The 23,837-nt window shown below is 40.1% G+C and overlaps 1 protein-coding gene across 5 annotated transcripts in view; it reads right to left on the bottom strand.

The window, feature by feature from the left end:
- The window catches only part of LOC126183279 (ubiquitin carboxyl-terminal hydrolase 15-like), a 176,653-nt gene that overhangs the window by 87,596 nt on the left and 65,220 nt on the right, over positions 1-23,837 (bottom strand). For 4 of the 5 annotated variants that reach the window (XM_049925103.1, XM_049925105.1, XM_049925106.1 and 1 more), the window contains 2 exons: positions 16,246-16,638; positions 7,796-7,913 (listed from right to left, as the gene is read on the bottom strand). In XM_049925103.1, coding sequence (XP_049781060.1) covers positions 7,796-7,913; positions 16,246-16,638 — 511 coding nt within the window. The remainder of the gene's footprint in view (positions 1-7,795; positions 7,914-16,245; positions 16,639-23,837) is intronic. The other variant, XM_049925104.1, reaches the window with a different exon arrangement.

Raw genomic sequence — 23,837 nt, 5'->3', positions numbered from 1 at the left:
GATTTACATGTGACATGATTTGGTGGAGACACTGGGGTACTTAAAAACACCTACATCACCACGGTTCCAACTATGAAACAAAAGCCGCCGCCGCCTACACTGACAGGAATCACAATGTAAGTAGTACATCATTCCTCAGATTTGTATATTCAGGAGATAGATGGGATCCAAACCAGCAGTAAGTCAGCTGCACATCAGGCATCCATCAGTGTTTTCTAAAGATGCTGGTCAGGACCTGAAAAAATGGCTGAAAGGATTTGAACGTCACCAAATAAAACAGGTGGAATGACATCGTGTGTTTCGTTGGCAAATGTGCCCTTTTATTGGATAGTACAGTTCAGAAGTGGTTTAAGAAAGGCGAAGAGAAGCTCATAGCTGGGATAAGTTCCAGGCTGAACTGGTGAGAATCTTTGGCAACAAGCAGGAACAAGTCCACTTAGCACAAGAAACACTGAAGAACATGGCTGAACCTCATGGGGAAATGATACAGTCATACACATAAAATATTTTGTCCCTATACCAAATCATGAACCTAACAAAATCTCACATATGACGAAAGGAGCTGCAGAAGACATGTACCAAGCTCTTCTAGTAAAGGATGTCAGAAAGACAGAGGAATTCATCAAATGGTACCAGTGAATTTAATGCAACAGTAAAGAGTCAGATGGAAGAGGTATGACCAACTGTCAAATGTACTTCCCATGGCAGATGTGCAAGACCTCTATGAGTTCACCTGTCTCAAATGCCAAGAGATAGAGCACCATATGGCAGCCAAAAATGTCAGACCGGATACAAACGAGGTAGGAACCATGAATGTCAACTTAGTGTTGGGAGGTAATAGAGAATGTCGAAGAAGAAATGTATCAGTCTTTAGCACCAACTGCTGCCAGCAGCTGAACACAACTGGAAGAATGTATCCTGCCAACTCACCCTTATGCTGCAGCCATCAAACAACAACCCAGTACCCGACCAAAGGAGGTACAACCAACTCCTACGCCCTGCAGAAGAACAGACACTTGGAGGACAGAGGACAAAGTACCAGTGTATTCACACTGAGGACACACAGGACACAGTTACTGCTAAGAAAGAATGTGAGTTTTCGATACCTACTACACTGACAGATGTCAACCATTATGACAGTTCTATCTATGCCAGTCAGCTGCAGACAATTACAGTCAACCTGTGAGATGAAGACCATTGCCATACCATGGGCAAGGTCACTGCCCAAATTGCTGTAGATATGTACCATCACTGTACAGAGGTACCAGCCACTGGCCTATCTGCTTACGTCATGAAAACTAAGTGAAGCGAGCAAACTGATGGATCTGTTGGGCTGACTGGTTTGATGGGCACTGAGGCTTCAGGAATATGTCATCACAGTGGAATACAAAAGACGACGCAAACAGAAGGACACTGACTGCCTTTCAAGGAATCTTTTGGCAGAATACTGCAGACTGGATGAAATCTCAGTAGTATTGCTGCATTAAATGACACTGTTGCTGAACAGAGAGAGAGAAGATCCAGTACTGCTGAAAACCACAGAGGCCTTGAAGAGTGAGGAACAGACCAAAAGAGAAATCCAGTTAATTAACAGAGTATTGTGTAAGAAGAGCTACGATCAAATGGGGTAAAAAATGGTTGCTTGTCATCCACCTCATCTACAGCCAGCTATCCTGAAATATTTCCATGAGGCTCCAACACCTGGTCACCTGGTATTTGTGAAAACTCTATAGACAGAATCAGATACAGATATCACTGGCCAGGCCTCTACCAATCCAAGGTATGGTAATGACAGAAGTAAATGAAGCAATAACCTCCGAGACATGTGGTATCACTCCCACCTGTAGAAGAACCATAGAACCATTCCTTCAGACTGGAATTGACCTCTTGGGTGGGAGGGGGGGGGGGGTTTCTGAAGTCAACAAATGAGAATTTATGGACAATAGTCTGCACTGAATACCTCACCCACTACTCTGTCATCAAAGATGTGCAGACTGTAGAAGCACCATAAATTGCACAGTTCCTTGCAGAAGCCGCCATTTTGAAGCATAGAGCACCCCGTGTGATGATGCCAGATTGCCGTAAAGTTTTCCGGAAGAGATTACAATCGGAGACAATTCCATGCTGCTACATCACCCATAGTATGACAACTGCCTACCATCAATAGACAAATGGCCTCGCAGAACTCTTCAATAAGACACTGGCAGATGTGCTCTTGATGTACATCGATGTCGAACAGACAGATGGGGATACAGCACTGCCCATTGTGACAATCGCATACGAAACAGCAAAGGAAGACACTGCGAGCTTTACACCATTCTTTTTGCTCCACAGCTGTGAGGTTGAAGTGACAATGGATACTTTTAAACAGGACAATACTCAGGATGAATACTTGAAACATCTCATTACGAGGCCCGAAGGAGCAACACAGTTGGCTCACATATGGGTCCTGGACGTCCATGAGAAAGACCAAGAGCACTGTAGTGTCAAGTAACAGCCGGTGTGATACAGCACAGGAGACTCAGAATGGATTGTTATGCTTGTGTGGATAGTGGGACTATTAGAGAAGTTACTTAAGTGCTACTTTGGTCAACACTGTCTCCCTCGGCGCTTGTCAGACGTCACACTGAAGTCAAGGATTATGGCCCTTAACCGGGAAGACAAAAAGCACCGAGACACACGTGTCCTCCGTACAAAGCTCTACTACCATCCAGGGCCACATATCAATGATGGGAGATTCCAAGAAACTGAAGACTCATTGAATGATCATGAAACTTCCATAGGAGGGGCTGTCTTCAATGCTCACCATGGTGAAGAGGCTATAACAATATGACCAGCACCTGAGAATCTGCCAGTGCTGCCATACAGAGGACTACTGACAAGTTCTAGATCCTGGGCAATGCAGTCAGCTTCAATGAGAATTTCTGAAACAGCAGGTTGCTGTTTTTTCCAGAAGATGGAGCAAAAAAATGGTTCAAATGGCTCTGAGCACTATGGGACTTAACATCTATGGTCATCAGTCCCCTAGAACTTAGAACTACTTAAACCTAACTAACATAAGGACAGCACACAACACCCAGTCATCACGAGGCAGAGAAAATCCCTGACCCCGCCGGGAATCGAACCCGGGCGCGGGAAACGAGAACGCTACCGCATGACCACGAGCTGCGGACGAAGATGGAGCAATGCCAAGAGCTGTGGTGTGTTGTGGATCGCCAGTTCAAACCCAACCATTGGCAGTTGTTTGTTATTTAGTACTTACAATTTCTGAAAGGTTTTGTGATACTTTACGTTTGTAATGTTTGTATATTCTGAAATATTTGATGTTTCTATAAATACCTGCACACACTGTCCAGGAGGTCAGTTCTGTTCTGGCTGCACATTGATGTCAGTACCAAACATCCTTTCAGTACTAAGTGTAATAACTTCACTGGAGACCCAGCTTTGGACTTGGGCTCGATTGTAATGGCAGTGTCTGATAAAGCTGCTGCCCCGCAATTGTGCATCTGGACACGAGATTAGGATGCCGGATAGAGTGTGGCTCAATGAATGTTTAAGTAAAAGAACCCAGCATGTTCTAATGGACAGCGTGAACAGCAATTTATAGTGATGATGCTGTGGTATACAGGAAGTTATCATCGAGAAATTATAGGAGGATACTAGGAGACTTAGACAGAATTTCTAGTTAGTCTCATGAATGGGAGCTTCCTCTAAGTGTAGAAAAATGTAAGTTAATGAAAATGAGCAGGAAAAACGCTCCTTTAACATTTGAATATGGCAATAGTAGTGTGTCACTCGACACAGTCATATCAATTAAATACGTAGGCATATTGTTGCAAAGCGATATAAAATGGAATGAGCACATCACATTGGTGACTGGGAAAGTGAATGCTCAACTTCATTTTATTGGCAGAATTTTGTGAAAGTGTAGCTCATCTATAAAGGAGACTGCATACAGAACGCTAGTGTGACCCTTTCCTGAGTACTGCCTGAGTGATTGGGACCCTCACTACGTCAGATGAAAGGAAGACACTGAAGCAGTTCAGAGGTGTGCTGTTACATTTGTTATAGGGAGGTTCGATCAGTATGCAAGTATCATGTAGATGCTTTGTGAACTTAAATGGGTACCCCAGTAAGGAAGACAATCATCTTTTCCTGAGGCACTATTGTGGAAATTTGGAGACCTAGCATTTGAGGCAGACTGCAGTCGATTCTACTGCTGCCAATGTACATTTTGCATATAGACCATGAAGATAAGATGAGAAATTAGGGCTTGTACTATGGCTTACATACAGTCATTGCTCCCTCGCTCTATTTGCGAGTGGAACAGGAAAGGTAAGGTCTATTAGTGGTACACGATACCCTCCACCATGCACTGTACAGTGGCTTGTGGAGTAAGTCTTTTGATGTAGAGGTACATGGCCCTTTGTACCAGGATTACTGGCTGCCAGAATACCAGAGGCCTGTACCTGTCTTCCCAGTTGATATCAGGCTGCTCCATGATTTTGATTGGCTCTCTTACTTTTTGTGTGCATATCCATGGCCATCTTGCAAGTACTTATGTTTCTTACAACTTGATATCCAGCCTACAACTGCAATGATACTGCATTAGTGCTTATCTGTTGTGCTGCCCCAAATGGACATAACATTCATGCTATGGAGACATCTTTATGTAGTCACATGAGTATACTGCTTTAAGCTCTGTGAAATTCTGACCACACTCTTGGCTGTGATACATGGATGATAAATTCGTCATTTGGTCACACGAAAAGCAGAGTTGTGGAAGTTCCATCAGCATATTATAAGTATGCATAAGAACATCCAGTGCATTCTGCAACCAGACTGTAATGGTGCAATTCTATTCCTGGGTGTGAAGGTCTACAGAACTACCAAATCAAGCTAACAAGATCTACCAGAAAACTATGCACACTAACTGGTACCAACACGCCAAATATCATCATCATCATCATCATCATCATCATCATCATCATCATCATCATCCATATCAGAAGTGTCCCAGACACCATACGCGGACCACTTGAGCCCATCATATCAGTGATAAAAACAATATCAAACAAGAATTTAAAGAGCCAAAAGATATGACAACAAAACAAGAAGGAAAGCTACTAAGTTCTGCAGCAAGCCAGATACAGAAAATTAACTAAAAGAACAGTTCCAGTGGTGCATTTATCTTATGTCATGGGTATCAATGATCTCGTAGGCAAGTTGCTTCACCGAGGAGGCATCAAACCAGTCTTCTGGAGTGTCCACAAGATCCCAGATTTTGTATGGTGTGCTAAGAATGCAGTAAAAGCTCTCAACACTGCAGGTGTATATGTAATTCAGTAAGAGTGTAGTGACACCTACATTGGGGATACTGAAAGGCCTATTAGCACCCATAGAGCAGAGCCTGAGCTCAATGTTCAGTTTGGGCGACACAAAAGATAGGCTCTAGCAGAACATGATTGCAATTGTCAGCAGGCTACCAAGAAGGGTGACAGTGATACCCATTACAGTTTTATTGTATCATCACATTGAAGGTGCCCTTAAAGGCCACAAGGACAGATCATGTCCCACGATCACTGTCACCAATGGGGATAGAACAACATCAATAAACATTGGTTTGGAGTCCGACGGTATGGAGCATCTGGTGCCTCCAGGATCACTGCACAGGTGGCTCAAGAGTCACTGCAGTAGGTTTCTCCCAAAATTTCTTCTTTGTCTCTTTCATAACATTTGGCAGTCGAGAATCTTGTGAGGGATCATCTGCTTTGGTTGTAGGAACAGAAGATAAGCAGTCTGTGGCTCGTTAAAACTGTGTGCCGAACCGAGACTCAAACTCAGGACCTTTGCCTTTCGCGGGCAAGTGTTCTACCAACTGAAGGGCATGAGTTGTGCTTGGGTAGCTCAGTTGGTAGAACACTTGCCCACGAAAGGCAAAGGTCCTGAGTTCGAGTCTCGGTCTGGCACACAGTTTTAATCTGCCAGGAAGTTTCATATCAGCGCACACTCCGCTGCAGAGTGAAAATCTCATTCTGGAGTCTGTGGCTCCTTCAGCCACTGTCTGGTTTTGGGCTGCTGACCTGTGGATTTCCAGTGAGAGGGTTCCAGGAAATGAGTCCTGTCAGTGGTAGATGTCAGAGAGGGATACTGCTTCTCCATCTAGGTGAGGGGAGTTGTTCCCAAAGACTGTGCTCCAAGAACCATGAGATGTGAGGACCTATCACCTCCATGCTCTAGTTTATTCATGTGACTGCCAGACTCAGGACATGACAGATTGACACAGAGGTTGCCAGATACTGTTGACAACTTGGGCACAGTAGTGACAAAAGGTAATCCATGTCACTGACACTGGATACAAATGATTCATATTTTTCCATGCTTTAAAATATGAAAGGCAATCTGTGACATTCAGTTCCTGGGTTTTGCATTCCTAGATTAAGATAGTATGTTTTGGAGCTAGGGGATGGTGGTTGTTCCCACAGACAGGTGGTAGCACACTGGAGTGGTAGACCAAGATTCTGAACTTCTCTGGAAGCAAGGACGGCTGTGCCTGTATCAGTGACAAATGACGTGGATCCTTCACCTCTCCAAGTGTTTGCGTAATTCTTCCTCCATCTCCAGCGTTAGGCCTCAGTAAAAATTAATCCCTGTACCAACTTTAGATTATTATGGGGCGTTATAGTGATAGGTACATCAAGCTGTTCACAAGATAGTAAGCCTGGGCCTGGGTACGATTTGGTGGCTTAATTACGATGGCACATCTTTATAATTTCCTCAAATACATGTTCAATACTATACACAAAGAGCTTTGTCTCAGTGGAGAGAGAGGTACAAACACGTAACTGAGCAAAGTGTCTGCAAATCACTTTGATTTGTTTTCCTCCCACGGCATGGCCAAGCAATACAAATTCTTAGGGTCATAATGATCTGCACGGAACTGTGGTCTTTCTGAAGGAACTGCCAGAGGCTCATGGCCACTGGCTGATAACTTTGATCATTTCATGATGCCAAATAATTGCTATGATACTGCCTACTCTGAACAAGGGCCCTCCCCACAGGTGGTGGTGGTGGTGATGATTGATTTGTGGGGTGTTCAACTGCGCGGTTATCAGTGCCCATACCAATTCCCAACCTTTGCTCAGTCCCATCTCGCCACTTTCATGAATGATGATGAAATGATGAGGAAAATCCAAACACCCAGTCATCTCGAGGCAGGTGAAAATCCTTGACTCCGCCAGGAATCGAACCCAGGACCCCGTGCTCGGGAAGCAAGAACGCGACTGTGAGATCACGAGTTGCAGATGCCTCCCCACAGGCATCACCCAACCAGAACCAAGGCAACCTGGTGAGATGGCCAATGTCCAGAATCCCCCAACAGACAGGCACCAACTCCTCAGCATGTATTGGCAGGTGACAGCTCTGGTATCAATAGTGTCATCCGTGTATCAGAAGGGGCTACCACTGTATGGGTACTTGATGACCCGACCCCCCCCCCCCCCCCCAAAAAAAAAAATAAAGGACTGGCTACCATGCTGGGCATTGGATAACCTTCCCAGGACAGACTGCACGTTCTGTAAAAGAATTCTGAAAAAGAGTCTGGATGGCAGACGCAGTCAAAGCAACCATTTTAGAGAAGCGGAGCATTAGGGTTCGAGTCCCGGTCTGGCACAAAATTTCAACTCTTGCTTTTTAGTTATTTTAGCAAACTTAACAACAGTGGTTTCTGTGGATGGATTAAACCAACTATGGGGCTATTATTTTTAGCTATACCTAAATAGTAGTAAATACATACCTGAATGACAGAATTCATGAAACATGTATTTCCAAGATTTGACAGTCCACAGATCCCAGGCTGCGATGGATGAATCATTCGACTATAGCCAGAACCACTCGCACTGTACCTGGTGGTCCTATAGAAAATAAATAATGGAACATATGTAATGCAAAACCTCCTTAACTAATTGTAACAAACACTATGAGTCCCAGAAAGAAGAAAAACATAAACAAAAGAAAATAGTGCACAAGCTTTAAGACAGAATTAGAGCATGTGGAGGCCAATGTGGCAATGCTGAAAATTTATTGTCGCATTCCTAAGGAATACAGTATCTATTTATGGTAATCTTCAGATATGATGAATCAGGATCTCATTTAGGTAAGCTCTGTCAGAAAAGCACAAAATGTACAACATATATTAAAAAAGTAAGAGTCATTCATCCACAAAAAATACCCATTAAAAAAGCTTTTATTGGCAGTTTCAGTTTCCTACAAATCAACTTCACATTTCCACGAAGTCATAATAATGATGCATCCAACATGAGAAAATTCCTCAGCTAGAGCAAGCAGCTAGGTGAGCACAAGCCCTGACACACACTCCCCACCTGAGTAGTGAGCGCTCACAGTAAAATGGGGCTGTGAGATGTCATCATGTAGCACAGGGAAAGTGCAAACTGTGCTGTCTTCAGAGGATCGATAATACGCGAAGTCTGCTGTAGTATACTTACGTATACGTATACTTAATGGTCTAGTGCTGAAAGTGGAGAAGAGCTCTTATAAAATCCATAAAAAGCAGCATTTAGGCTGGGTTACAAACTTCAAAGCGATGATCAGCTATGCCAGTATGAATTTGCAACATGTCAGTGCAGAATGCATAGGTACAGTCAGAACTTACAGACCTGTAGTTTCATAATAAAATAAATCTTGTAAATTCATATAAAAGTTTTCTTCGACAAATATTTCCACAACTTCACAAGTTTGAAGCTCCAATTATGTTGATGTTTGGACTTTTGTGTGAGCAACTTTTTTCCGCAATGAAGAGAATGAAATCTACCCACAGACGCTCAGTGAGAGACTTCAGTTTAAAAGCTTAGCTTCTAATTAGCCATGCTCAGAAAGTGGTACAAGATACTGACACTTTAGCAAAAAGCAACTTAAATGTAGAATTCGATGACATACAGTGTCTCTACATTTAACATGTGCATAAAATAGTCACAAAATACATGTTCATGTCAACTTAAACTTCCTACATCAACCATAACAAATATCACATTTCATACTTATCTTTCTGATATTCTCTGCCTCATTAATTAAAATAAATTTAATTTTTTGTTTCGTTGTAATTTCTCATCACTGCAATACTTCTAGGAAATAAATTTTCCACAAAAGGTTTTAATCAGCCACTGTGAAGTGATACATCTCTGTAGAACTATTAGCAGCCACAGAATAGACTCGCTGACCAGTTTCTTGAGCTGAACTGCCTTGTCCAGATTCCTCTTCCCTTGCTTATACTCACCATGAGTAGGTTGGCTACTCACTGCTGAGGCATGAGCACAAGCCAGCTCGCACAAGCAGATCGGTGAACAGGCCTCAGCTTGAGTGTTGAACATGAATTGTCAAACAGATTGCAGTTTTGATCCACTTCTTGCACTGTTTCAACTGTCTGGGTGCCCTACATTGTGCACATTGGTACACCTATTTTTGTAGACTCAGAATTATTGTCCCATCTTTCCTTAACTCAATACACAAGACCTACAAACTAGGTACAACTCTTGATGAACTTTAGCAGCTGTAGTTTCTTTTGCATTCAAAAATCAAATTACAACATGAGCTTCACAACCCGATAGGAGCAATGATTTCCAGACTACTGCTGTTTGCTTTCACCCACAGTCATATAACTATTGAATCAAAACAATGACTTTTGCGGCTTCTTAATCAATACTTTACACTGCATCTGTGCAACTTTTTCTCCGGGCTGTGAACATTTAAATACTAGCAAACAGCCCTCACTTTTCGAATAGACCTCATAATCCTGTGGTACTAATGGCAGCACCAAATAAACCAAAATGTAGATAAAGACTGATACAAAAAACTGAATCACTGAAATATAAAAACACTGAAGCACTGAAAGCAAAAGAGATGTGGCACAAACATTTTACTAGCAGAAATGAAACCATTGCTATTTCCCATTTAAGGATTGTAAATGAAATCATCATAGTTTGAACATTATGTTTTATGGGAAGAGTCAAACATCACTTTCATCAAAGCTGTCACTGAGGTTCCCTATGACTGTGTAACACCGCAACTGAAATACCAGCAAATTTGTTTCAAATACATTTTAATTCATCTTGTGGCTTGGCAGCTCAATTGGCTAGTGTCCAGTAACAACCTAATGGTTCAGGGTTGTCCATCTCCAGAGGGTACTATGATTTTTTCCCCATCACTCATTGGTTCGAAACCCCTGGCAATTATCAGTGTATGTGAAAAATTTATAGTTGCACTGTGCTTTTGGAGTCCTCGTTAAACTGCAGGTCCTCCTATAAATGGCTGAATAAGTCAGTGTGAAGGTCCAAGGAAGCCAATAGGCCCACAGCTAGTTAAAACACTGCTGTGTTCAAACCAACCTTCAGATTGACAACTCCTTTATTTATTTTAATTAATCTGGTACCCTAGGCTGAGACTCTCAAGCTAGCCAACAAAAAATAACCTGACTGGAAAAATCTGGTGATATCTGCAGCCACAGAAGATCAACAATCTTGAGATGCTACAGTTACTGAACAATTCTTGCATGTGTCACTGCCTTACAGTGTGTGAAGCTGCACTACTATCTCATTGAAAACAGTGATTGTGTAGCTGGGGAAAGCTGTGATATGTACATGCAACAAAATACTGGAACATTTTGACACACTAACATGTAACGACAGTCTTTGTGATCTGTTGTTCATTTGTGACAAGGGATTATGTCCCCAAATGACAAAATTGCACATCACACTACTTCATAGCAACTGTGTAACAGGTATCCATGAAGTGCATTAGACTTGCTGTATGCCCACTAATAACAGTTCTGTTTAATCACATAGTCATAGAAAGTCTCAATATTCTGTGCAGCACATGCATTTCTTAGCTGCCTGCCCATTATTTTTTTTTTTTTTTTTTTTTTTTTTTTTTTTTTTGAGCTAATCCAATTTTTTCAAAGGTTGTTATCCGAAACTTTACTGTATGATTCTCTTTCACTTGGTAGGGAGAAGGGAGGGCGAGGAGATCGAATACTCGTTGCACTACCATTAAACTGTCATTATTTTGTACAAAATTTGTGATAACATTATGGTGTTGTCCAGTCAACTGTTAATTTTTTTAATAACCAGCAAAGTCATCTGAAACGTATGGTCTTTATTCTCCAATACCACCATATGCACATGGTTGCCATAAATATGAGCATGATTTTCCTATGTTTTTTGGTAAGTCCCTCCCCCTCATACTTCAAACTTTGCATACTATACCTAAAAAGAGTACGAACTGAAGGTTGGTTTCCAAATCAATGATTGTTCCATACAGTTAATTTATTTGAGATGTTTAATACACACTCCTAAAATGTCTGCTGTCCCTTTATATGAGACAAAACAGAGAAAGCCAATTTATTCCAAATTACATATAAAAGTAATCACAGATATATAAACTTCAGAAGTGGCTTTCAACTTCTGAAAGGAATATGCACTGTCACGCGGTAACTTATCTCTAATCCATTAGTAAATATTTTGGTTCTGCTAGTCCCTTTTATCACGTGTACATCCTTTTCTGGTCCATCCTCTGCTCACAAAAATGCTCTTTGTTCAAGTACTCACACTATAGTCAAAGACTTTGAAAAACAAGCTGTTATCAAATTGAAGCACCTAGCCACACACACACACACACACACACACACACACACACACACACACACACACACACACACACACACACATCAGTGGAAATGTTAATGATTACAGTTGCAGTTCTCTGTGGAAATGTTAATGATTAGAGTTGCAGTCCTCTGTGACAGGTAGAACAGCCATCTAAACGCATTAGTGGTGTTCGCATTTAGGTAGGATATACAAAGACCACGAACGCTGTCACATATTGAGAGATCAAAGTGAAGGACATGGAGATGCTGCATCCTCATCTCACACAGCATGATCAGCACCTAACAAAGTTTGAAAGTGATCTCACTGTAGGTCTCTCTCTGGTTGGTCAAATTGTACAATATCCAGACTTGTTAGGTATTCCAATGTGACACTGTCCCAATGTTGGACTGCATAGGAAGGCGAGGGCACATCTGTACCTGGGATCCAAGAGTAACTAACGGACCCACCGCAATACCCTGCTTAATCCAGCACCATTGGTCAGAGACTAGCAGCAGCTGGTCTAAGTAATTACTGTCCAGTGAGGAGGCTGCCATTAACACCACAACAAATGGTTGCACTTGGAATGGTGCCATGATTGAGAAGCAAGGACGGCTGGTAAATGGTGTGCATTGTGCTCGGCGATGAAGTGCAGTTCTGCACTACCCACGGTCACCATTGTTGGTAAATGACACACACAGAGAGAGAGAGAGAGAGAGAGAGAGAGAGAGAGAGAGAGAGAGAGAGAGAGAGAGGTTGGGGGGAGGGGGGGGTAGTACATTACACAAAACTGCCTGCCAAGTGTCTTTTAACAGTTACGCTGCAGCCTCGCTGCTTATCCAGAATAATTTCTGTGCAGCTGTTCACATAGCTATCAGAGTCCCAACAGAGTAAAAAATGATGCTCCTGGAGTGACTGTGAAGCAGCTACTCACGACTCAAGTTTCAGGACATATAGCACTGGCTGCATCGCAAAACACAAACCAGCTTGCCTGGTGAGGATTGTAGTGAGCAGCAACAGTGAAGGTTAAATGGACCAGCAAGACTCAGTGGGCTTGATCCTCCATCACCGTGCCATGCCGGCAAGCAGAGAGGTGGTAGCATAAATGCACCCTTAGTGTTTCTGTGAATAAATTATGGACCTACACTCGACCCTCCAATGAACTAGTGATCAAAACCACTGAAGTCGCAAAGGACAGTAATTTGGAATCAATGGAATGCAAGCTACAGGGCATATTTGTAACAGTTTTTTTTTTATCAGTGTGGTGCCTACTGCTGCTCAAATTGTTGCTTCAGACACAGTACAATGTGCCACAGCCATACACTGAACATGATCATCTTCCCACTCTGTAGTGCCACATGCCCGTCCAGAGTGTAGACTTCTTGTGACAATATCTTCCCTTGAACACTGCTGTCAGCAACCATGTACAGTGCTTACTTTGCTACTAAGTCTTTCAGCAATATCACAGAAGGAACATCCAACTTCTTGTAGCCCTATTACATGACCTTGTCCAAACTCGGCAAGCTGTTGATAGTGGCGTCTTTGTCACCTTAAAGGCATTCGTGACTATCAACAACTCACTACATCCAATCTGAAAGGTAACTAAATCTCATGACCTTTACAGAAGGTATTTAAAGCAAACCTGATTTGCATTCTCATAGTGGTGTTACTAGTGCCACTCTTATGGCACTGTGCAAAATGTGAACAGACATCATCTTTCAGATGTGGAAACACACTGACCAACTTTTGTTTATCTTGCGTAACTACTCTCCTTGGTGTAGGGATTTTTTTTTTTTTTGCGTTGATGTATATGTGACCCTCATAATCACTTTGTAAGTAGATGATGGAGCCCTTGTGTGCATTAAAGCCTCTAAGTAGGAGAAATGGGTAGAAGAGTTGTATTATGAAGTGGGCCTCACTGTGTATCCCTCTTGTAATGGTAAATACAGGAAGCATAATGCTATCCACTGTGCTGCATGAATTTTAACAGCAACTGCTTGGACTTCTGTAACCATCTGGACAATATGGCCGTGTCACCAATAAAGTCATCCATGCTCTGGAGTGTACAGAAACTTATTACTGAGGCATCATAAGTGTAAAATATAGTTTCTGCAAACACAAACACATGGTGTCTCCCATGTTCCATGACTTCCCAGTTCCTCAACACGTGTCCAGCACATTTTAATCTTCTTCTGCAGTAAAGGAGTCACCTTACACTCGAAGCGGGAATTTATCAGAGGGATTTGAACCCACTCCTCTTGAATACAAGGTCAATGCCTTACCCACTGTGCCAGATTGCTTGGTGCTGCAATCTGACCTGCAATCTGGCCAAGATGGAATCTTGCTGTAATGACCCCAGAGGTACTCGTGTGATTAATGCCAACATAAATGCTTCTATCTGCTGGAACTGCCAAATTATTTATGATTCATAATCATAGTGGCATAACAGGATATAGCAATTTCTGTGAAGACTTTTCATGATTTTAAGAATTCCAATAATGTTTTACAACATTTTCTGAAGTGTAAACTGATATCAAATGAACCTCTTCCTCATTTTGCAATTAAATACACATTATGACATACAGTGTGTGTTCTATCACTATTATTTTTGCTACTTTTTAATATTTATCTTTAAGTAGATTGAACTGCAGAGTGTTTGTTGGCTATCTGTACTCCCCAGCAGCACACCCAAACCACAGCTCACAGCTCTGAGTACTATGGGACTTAACTTCTGAGGTCATCAGTCCCCTAGAACTTAGAACTACTTAAACCTAACTAACCTAAGGACACCACACACATCCAATGCCCGAGGCAGGATTCGAACCTGCGACAATAGCGGTAGCACGGTTCCAGACTTTAGCACCTAGAACCGCTCGGCCACTCCGGCTGGCCCAAACCACAGCGAGTGCTTTTATGGGATATGATAAGTGCCATTTCTTTCCTACAAGAAGTAGGTAGAACCTTGCAATTCTCAGCACACATAATAGACAGGGGTGCAACAGGTGGGCAAAGAGTTGTTCACCAATTTATGTTTTGAGACAACAGCCATCCATCCAACAGCACATAGCTGACCTTGAAGTTGATTGTTTTATAGAGGTTTTTACCATCCTTGTGACCCACTTAGTTTGACAAGATCCCCATTTCATGACACACACACACACACACACACACACACACACACACACACACGCGCACAAAACATTCTACTATCTTGGCCAACAATTGTCACTGAAGCAAACCACAGTACGTAACACGAGGACCGGTGTCATTCCAGCCCCAGCTCACAAACCACAGATTCAATTAATACAATCTCAGCCATGACTAGCTGAAATCCATGTTGTACTTTTAATTCATATAATTTATACAGAACTCTCCACAGCTGCTAGGAACTGGTATAAATTCTCCTCCGTAATGACAAAAAGATGGATCAAAATTCCTCATAACCAATTCATGCCTGTAGAAATTGAATCAAGTAGATATGAACTTGAAATAAGCTCTTGATGAACTACCTTAAACTTTAAAATTCCAGTGCTTCATCTCATAAGAAAATACTGGAGGTCTGGACAGTTATGCAGTCCTATTTTATTGATTTGAAGTTAATTTGGCAGGTATTAACATTTTTTGTTTGGTGATAATTGGCTTTCACTATACTGAATATTATTTACAACTTCCATCTTCTTTTAACTTACTATTGTATTTTTTGTTCTTCAGAAAGCAGTTTTCCATCCCTTCTACAGTCAAGGTCACCAAAGCACAATAGTATTCAACCTATAAATGTATTTAAAAAACTGATTATTTATAAAATTTCCAATCCAAAGTTCAGCCTTAAAGGGATGCTGTGAATAATTTCAGAAAAATCTGATAGCTGTATTATTATATCTTTCTTTAAACCCCATTAACATCCGATATTAATATGGGTAAGTATAATCCTATCTCTTCACATACTGCACGAATGCTTTCATCTCTATAGATCCACAATGCGTATCATAATTTGTTTTCCAAATTCTAAATCTTTTTCTGTCCCCACAACTTTTTCTTTTACTGTAGCTTGCAGTGTAAAGTTATCTACTCAAGGTGCCTTAGTACATACCTCCCTAAGCTGTCTTTTTGCCGGCAAGGGCTAGCCACAGATATCTTTGCTCATCTATTCCTTCAAAATACTTCACCATTTAATACTTTACTTTCAGAAATTTCTTCCTTAATTTCATCTCAATTTTCAATGTCAGGAGATGTCTTGTTAAAGAAATTTTGCTTCTGGCAGCAACCTCACTTTGGCCTTTGTGTGTAATATTGCTTCAAAAAATGAGGAATTCTTTCATTATTAAATTGTCTCTTTCACAGTTATAAGTAACACAACAAAGGACTATAATTAAGAACTTTTCAAGGCCTCTGACTGCCAGAACTTCGTATAAATCCTGTGGACACTTTCCATTTTGACACATTCTGATGCCTCCAATACAAAATCCCACTGGTATTACTATGATAACTCCTATATCACTGCAAACAATATGTAGCTGCTTACCATCAGACAATAATAAGAAATCATCAAAATTAAACAACTGATAAGCAGTTTCATTACTGAGCAACTTACATGGAACTCGTGCTCGGAGTTGACGACGGTGACCTTTGTGACAATGGTCCGACAGATGTTAGTGTTGAGCTGCTCCTAGATCGTGCAGTGTAGCCAGAAGAAGTACCCGGCTCTGGCATCATACTCCACATTGATGACTGACTTGACGTTGCATTAGGGAAACATATACTAGACGAAGATGAAGATGATGAAGCCGGTGATAAATTTTGTGGTAATGTTCTCACATACTCAGAAACTTTTGTATATGACTGTACAGTTCCAGAGCCATAATAACCAGATGAGGCAGGTATGTCTCCCTCTGCTCCGATATTCAGTGATGTTGATGAAGAACTGGAGGAAACTGGATTTTCAGCTTCAGCACACGGCCCTTCAGCAAAAGGTGGCAGTGGGCTGCTGCAACAACAATATCTGTATCATGTCAAATATTTGTATCCCCTATTATGTAGTGCTCATCTACAGGGGAGTGCAGGGGTAGGGACTTTAGTAATATACACAGAATTATAGAAAGGCTTCTCATTCAACAAATGTAATCACATGCTTCGTGCATCATCACAGTTGTGCCTATCCCTTCAAGGTCTTGTCACCACGCTATGTTTTCTAATTGTCTAAATTGAAGTAATGGCACAAAGTCAAAATACTAACTTACAAAATTTTTTGATTACACTTCACAAAATGACGACATTGAAATATAAATATGTCAAACAATTAATTGTTCAAGTAAGTAACAGGAAGATAACAAAAATTACTTACAAGCCTTCTTCCTAAATGTAAAATAGAAATGTAAATTAAAGTTGCAATAGTGGTGATTGATTTCCCATCATTACTGCCTCCCCCCCCCCCCCCCTTCCACCCTCCTTTACAAGTATGTCAATCAATGTCAAAGGCTGGAATCAAACTCTGTCTTGTTCAAAAAGCATCTAAGCAGTGGTCTGATGTTATTAAGAGAACCATAGAAGTCTATAGCAGTATGGCAACACATAAGTTTAACCTTGTTCCTATTAGTACAATGAAAAACAAGTCCAAAGTCGCAAATTTTTTTTTATTCACTTGACGACTAGTTTTGGGTCGAGGCCCATTTTCAGATCATCATAACATAGACAAAAATGGTATTTCCAAAGTTGTGAAAACCAGGTGAAAATGGGCAACAAACAGTTGTAGTGGATACAGATTGTTCATTTTAATTAAAAAAAACTGTAAGAAGCCTGTAATTACATAGTAGTACAGATCAAATTTTTTTTCAATATTTTCAATAAAGGAACAAGTATGCACTAGAAATATGTGCATTTGTAAGAAATTAAAAACTGCACAGTGTTGGCAATAAACAGCTGACAATTTTCAGTGAACAGACTGGGAAGGATTACAAGCATGAACAATACAGTAGACACCAAACTATCTGGCTCATGACTCTCCCACCTACTTAATTAATATCACAATAATACTTCTCCAGGATAAAATGAGGATTAATTTATTATACGCACTGTACTTTTCCACCACTTTAACAAGACGGCACCGCCTGCAGTGATGTGTAGCTTTTCAAAATGTTTTACGTATCTTTTGTGCCTCTAGCACATCTAGAGTCACAATTATAAGCTACATACTGTATAGTTTATATTGAATAAATTAGCAAAACCATTCTTCAACAAATGATACTTAGAAACCCTCTTTCAGCACTAACAGACAACAATCAACAAACATAGAGGGCAGCTCTGTTGGCAACCCTGTGTTCTTTGTTTCTTCAGCTGCATACCAGACATCTGAAATGCGTGCACTGTTTGATTACTGTTTTTGTGGTCCTTTGTGTTTTAATTAAATAATCTGAAATGGGTCACAAACAAAAAAATTTATAGTAACTATGGATCAGAAACTACAAGCTGTAATGTGACTCAATTCTGGGTAAGCAGCCAAAACTATTGCATTTGAATTAGGGGTAAGAAAAAGTACTGATGAGGACTGGAAGAAAAATTGAGCAGAAATTGAAAAGTGGTATGCTGCCCCAATTACTGGAAGTAGAACAAAAGTATGGAAGACAATGCTGAAAGGTAAGCAAAACAAAGTTGAGGAAGCTTTATTTTTGTGGCATGAACATTTAATAGGAAATCGTTTGCCAATTACTGTTCCAATGTTTCAGGAAAAAGCACTGCAATTTCAGCAGTAAATAGGAATATTCACACTTTACTGCCAGTGAGGTACAGTTGGATAGGTGGAGAGAGAGAGAGAGAGAGAGAGAGAGAGAGAGAGAGAGAGAGAGAGAGAGACCATTTGTGGGGAGGCTTTATCCACCACCAAAGTGACTGTGCCATTGTTTAAATACTACCTCTCCAAGTTAATTAACAAGGAGGGAATTTCTGGTGAACAGCTGTACAATTGTGATGATAGTGGTGTAAATTACAAGATGCTCCAAACCAAAATGCTTGCTTAAACAAAAAAAAAAAAGGACGCTGCGGCACCTGGATACAATACCAGTGGGGAATAAGTTACCATATTGGCTTGCAGTAATACAACTGACAACTGAGGCTTAGGCTTAAGTTAATAGGGAAAACACAGAAGCCTAGAGCTTTCAAAAAATTGGTTATCACTGCCCCTAAATTACACTCATCAAAAGCAAACATGGATGAATTCAGAAATCTTTAACCTGGTTCCAAAACGAATTTGCACCAGCTGCAGAGAACTATTTGAAAAACAACAATTTAATGAGGAAAGTTCTGCTGCTTCTTGATAACACAACTTCATATTCTGTCAGTGACAAACTCAGGGATGGAGGTATCAAAGCAGTGTTTTTACCACCAAATGTGACTGATCTTTGCCAGCCGGTGGACCAGTGCACCCTTGGAATGCTAAAGAAGAAGTATCACCACTGTCTTCTCAATTCATAGATATCAGCAATTGGTAATAATGAAGACCGTGTAAATATTCTGAAGAGGATTGACTTGCTAAATGTCATAAGGTGGTTGGCCAAAGCAGGGGAAGATATTTTAAACATATCACTTGTAAGGTCTTTGAGAATTCTTTTAGACCACAAAGGTCCATGGGTGAAACCAAAGTCAAAGATGGAAGTGATGATATTGCTTCATTGTTCAAAAACATACCAGGCTGTGTGAATATTGATACAGAGGATGTCACAGAATAGGTGGTAAATGATGAAGGTGATGAACTAACTGACAATGATATTGTGGAAATGGTAATGCAGGAGGAAGCAACACAGGAAGAAGAGGCAAACTTAGATGACAGAAGACATCTCATCCCACATTTGGAAGCGGTCAAGGCGACTGAGGCTATGCTGCAGTACATAAGCGAGGAGGAAGAAGCAATGCCAGCTGATATCATCTGTTTGCGTAAGTACAGGGATATTGCAGGATGAAAGAGGGCTAAAGGAGGGAAACCGTCATCTACCAAAGACTATTTTAAAACTTCAAACCTGTAAGTTTCATGTCTGCTGTTACTCCTGGCTTTTCACATGTGTGAAATCTTACATTCATACTTTACAAAGCAGATTGTTTTATGTATCTAGGAATAATTTTTGAAGGGTGTAGTATGTATATAACAAACACTTATAACTAGCATGTATTATGTAAGAAGTCAGAAAATTTTAATAAATTGGGTTATGATATAAAAAAAGGGTGTTTTGAATGGTACGACTAGGTGTCGGAAGAGAGAATTTATAGAACTCCAGACTATCTGGATTTTTTGTTACCTGGTTTGACCTTCTGCCACATTAGGCCAGACAGTCAAGAGTCTGCTGTATATATAGGGTGAATATAATAATAATAATAATTGTTGTTACATCAGTACTTCAAATTATTGCTGAACAGCTCTTGATATATGATAAACAATGCCAAAGTCATCCCCATGTACTACTGTAGCTTAGTTTACTTAAAACAAAGTACACTGTCTTCTTTTCTTGTTATTGATTTGACACACTGACATTCACATGTAATAACTTATGTTATCTTCTCCTTCCTTTCTTTCCAGTTGTTTTTCATTCTTTTCCTATGCTTCTCTCTTCTTTCTTCTGACAGTACTGCACCAGTCTTTTTCTTTGTTTTCTCCCGGAAGCCCTACAAACTTTTTACTTTTGCTCTGAATTTTCCTTTTAAGTGTCCATAGCATACAACTCTTCTCTTCCTCACTGCATCTAATATTGGTTCTGTTCTTTCATAAACTTCTTTAGCACTTTTTTATTTTCATTTCCCATTGTCATATATTGGTCCCAAAACTTTCCCGATTATTTTCCTGTTCTTCTTTTCTATTTCACCTCATTGTTTAACTCTATTTAACAAAAGGCATTCTGGATCATAAAGACATTCTGGTCTAATTACAGAGTTTTGCAGTCATGGAAATAGCTTTATTGTTATACAAGTTTTTTGTTAACTGAAAACCCACTTCCACTTTCCCTGCTCTTGCTAAGTTAGCTTCCTTTTCCTAAGCATTTGGTTGTATTATTTTGCCAACAAATTTAAATTTTACAGCCTTTTTTTATTATTCCATAATCAGCTTCCGTATATTTTGGTGCCTCATTCGCATCTGTCATCCCCACCACACCTCACACGCCAACCACCAAACCAGATATACACAGGCTTGTTTTTAAAGCTGTCTCTTGTTCTGTTCTCCTCTTCCATTCCCTGATTACCTTTCCTAGTACACAACTGAACAGCAGTGGGAACATTCCATATCCTTGTCTTACACCAGTTTTGGTCTCAAAAGTTTCTGAGATTTCACTTAAAAATTAAATTTTGTATTTTGTATTTGTTAGTGTTTATTTTATGATTGCCACTGGTTTGTTGTCAACTCCAAATTCTTTTTAAAGTGCTAAATAAAGTTTCCCTGGCTTTTGTGAAGTCTACAAATGTTATGCAAATGCTTTTGCTCGCACTCTTCTATACCTGATTATAAAGTTTGTTCCGCAGATTTAAAATTTGTTGCACACAGTATAATTCCTTTCTGACCCCCCCCCCCCCCCCCCCCCTCCAGGACTCTCCTAATTGCTAATCCAGTTGACTTTCCAGCCTGTTTTGTAATGCCTTCGAGAGAATTTTGTAAGTCACTGAAAGGAGGGATATTCCTCTAAAGTTGTTTGAGTAGTTTTATCTCCTTTCTTGTGGAAAGGGTGATTTAAGGCTGTTTTCCAATATTCTGGTATAATTTCTGTTTTCTAGACTTTTTGGAAGGCTCCATTAGCTTCTTGACTATTCCAGAAACTGCAATATCCACATTTCAGCAGTCACTCATTCTTCTGATCTTTAATGATGCTTTGGATTTCATCCATGCTGAAGGGGCCAAGTTTCTGTAAGTGCACCCCAGATTTTGTTTTACGAATTTTGCTCTTGATCCTCCACAATTTAACAACTTCTTGAAATAGCTTTCTAACATTTCACAGTTTTCTTGGTTGTTTATGACTTACTTTACATCTTCATTTTTGAAGCACATGTTAAGTGGCTGGTAAGTTTGGAGGTTTTGTTTAAAAGTTTTAATGAAGTTCCTGGTATTGTTCTTTTAGAGGTCTTCCTCATTTACTGATAGCTGGCTCCTTTCAAACTTTCATTTGATTGCCCTTATGGTTTTTGATGTATGACACCTTTGTTTTTAAAGTTGATAAAGTCATCATTTACTTTGGTGGGGTACCATTTCTGCCAGGCCTTTTTTCTAAGCAGTAATACTTTTTTGACATTGTTCATTCCATGATTTGTGCTTTTTGTCTTTTCTGAATGGTGCTATTTCAAAAGTGGGTTTGACTAATTTCATTTTAACCTCCTCCTAGACTTCTGAGATGATATTTAGCTGTTCCTGGAATTCTTGTTTCTTAACTTTCAGAGTTCCAGTATCAATTTTATGAAGCCTATGCTCTTGTCTTGGAGCCTTGCTTGTGGAAAAAATGACATTTTATTGTGATTAAATAGTGATTTGTTTCTATATTTGCACTGTTTCTAACTTTTATGTTCATGAATTCTTCTTCATTCGTAACCCATCTGCTGCTGTGGGCATGTATACACGTCATGCTTCACCATTCCCTAGGTGTTGTGGACTTGTATATGCACACCACTTGGATTTTCCTACGCTGCTATGGACATCTGAATGCATCCTGAACCACCAAGTTCTCACTGCTGCTGATGAGTTACTTTCACATCTTCTAGAATATAAGAAGTTTCGATTTATCATATAACGTATGTGCCTCATTGCGTGCTATGATTTGCAGAAAAGTTCGCTTTGATAGCTTGAATCGTTTGAGATATGATGACTGTTATGACCACATGATGCGCAACATCCAAGGACACGAATAGACGCATGGCACGCAAGCGTCCTTCATATATAAAACCCAATAACTCGAGAGCAAAATGAGACATCCTTCTGCTTTAAATTTTAAATAAAATTTCAATATATTTCCTATATCTTGTTTAAACAATGGAAAATCCAGGGTGAAATGTAACAATATTGTGAAAAGGAAAGTTGCTACTTACCATATAACGGAGATGTGCGCGAGTTGCGCTCACACACATGTGTGTGTGCAGTCTTTTTGTTGTGCCTATCTGTGACTCAGCATATCCGCTATACTGTCAGTAGCAACTTTCCTTTTCACAATATTGCTACATTTCATTTACTGTGATGTATGAGCTAAAATCAACCATATGCAAAGTTCACACAAGGCATTTTTACCTCTGCAGTATCTTTAAAATTTCATGCAATGTTTTACTTAATTTGATGCAGCAAAGTAACTACGGCACATAACAAGAAGAAATTCAGTCCTGTATCAAGCAAAGATATCAGACTGTAAGATGTTGAAAAAAAAAATCAATTTTTTTCACCTAACTGTTTTCTTAAAAATGGATGATAAGGATTTCATAGCAGTCTGCAAGTCTGCATGGGTGGAACTGGGCATGTTGTTCCCAACTGTCTGTCGGATATAAACCCACGAACGTGAGAATGAAATATTATTCTGCTCTCAGTTTTGAATAAAATTTTGGTATCTTCTCTACAATTCATTCACAGCAATTTATAAGCTAAAATCAACCATACACAAAGTTCACACACAGTTTCACCTCTGCAAACCCTTCAAAATTTTGTGCAATGCTCTACTTAATTTGATGCAGCACAGTTAGCATGAGGGATAACAAAAAGAAATTCAGTTCTTTATAAAGTGCATATATCAGGCTGCAAGATGAGCAAAAATCAAAATTTTCAGCTAATATGTTTTTGAAAAATCTGATAAGTACTTCACATCAGCTGGAACACCGTCTCTCTGCACAAGCACAAACATTTGGCAAGCAGTACAGCCACAACAAATGCAGGCTCAGCATGGAGGGCAAAGAGCTTATTAGTAGCAGAATAACAGTTATCTGAAATTTTCCTAGGTTTGTATTAGTTGAGTTTCAAGTTTTCTGTTTCCTCAGCAGTTTCTTAAAATTTGTGGACATGAATTTGATGTTGGACCTCTGTGTAGTTCTATTAGTCTTTCCCCATTTTTATTTGTTCTTTTGTGTGCTAGATACTCTTCAACAGTTTTCCAGAATTTTCTTTCTTTTCCACTCTAAGCACTGAAGTCTCCTAATTTTTTTAAAAAACATTTTTCAACTGAATCTTTGATAATCATGTTTCAGTGA

The sequence above is a fragment of the Schistocerca cancellata genome, chromosome 4, assembly GCF_023864275.1.
Source record: "Schistocerca cancellata isolate TAMUIC-IGC-003103 chromosome 4, iqSchCanc2.1, whole genome shotgun sequence".
NCBI lineage: Eukaryota > Metazoa > Arthropoda > Insecta > Orthoptera > Acrididae > Schistocerca > Schistocerca cancellata.
This window is presented reverse-complemented; position numbering and strand designations above follow the sequence as displayed.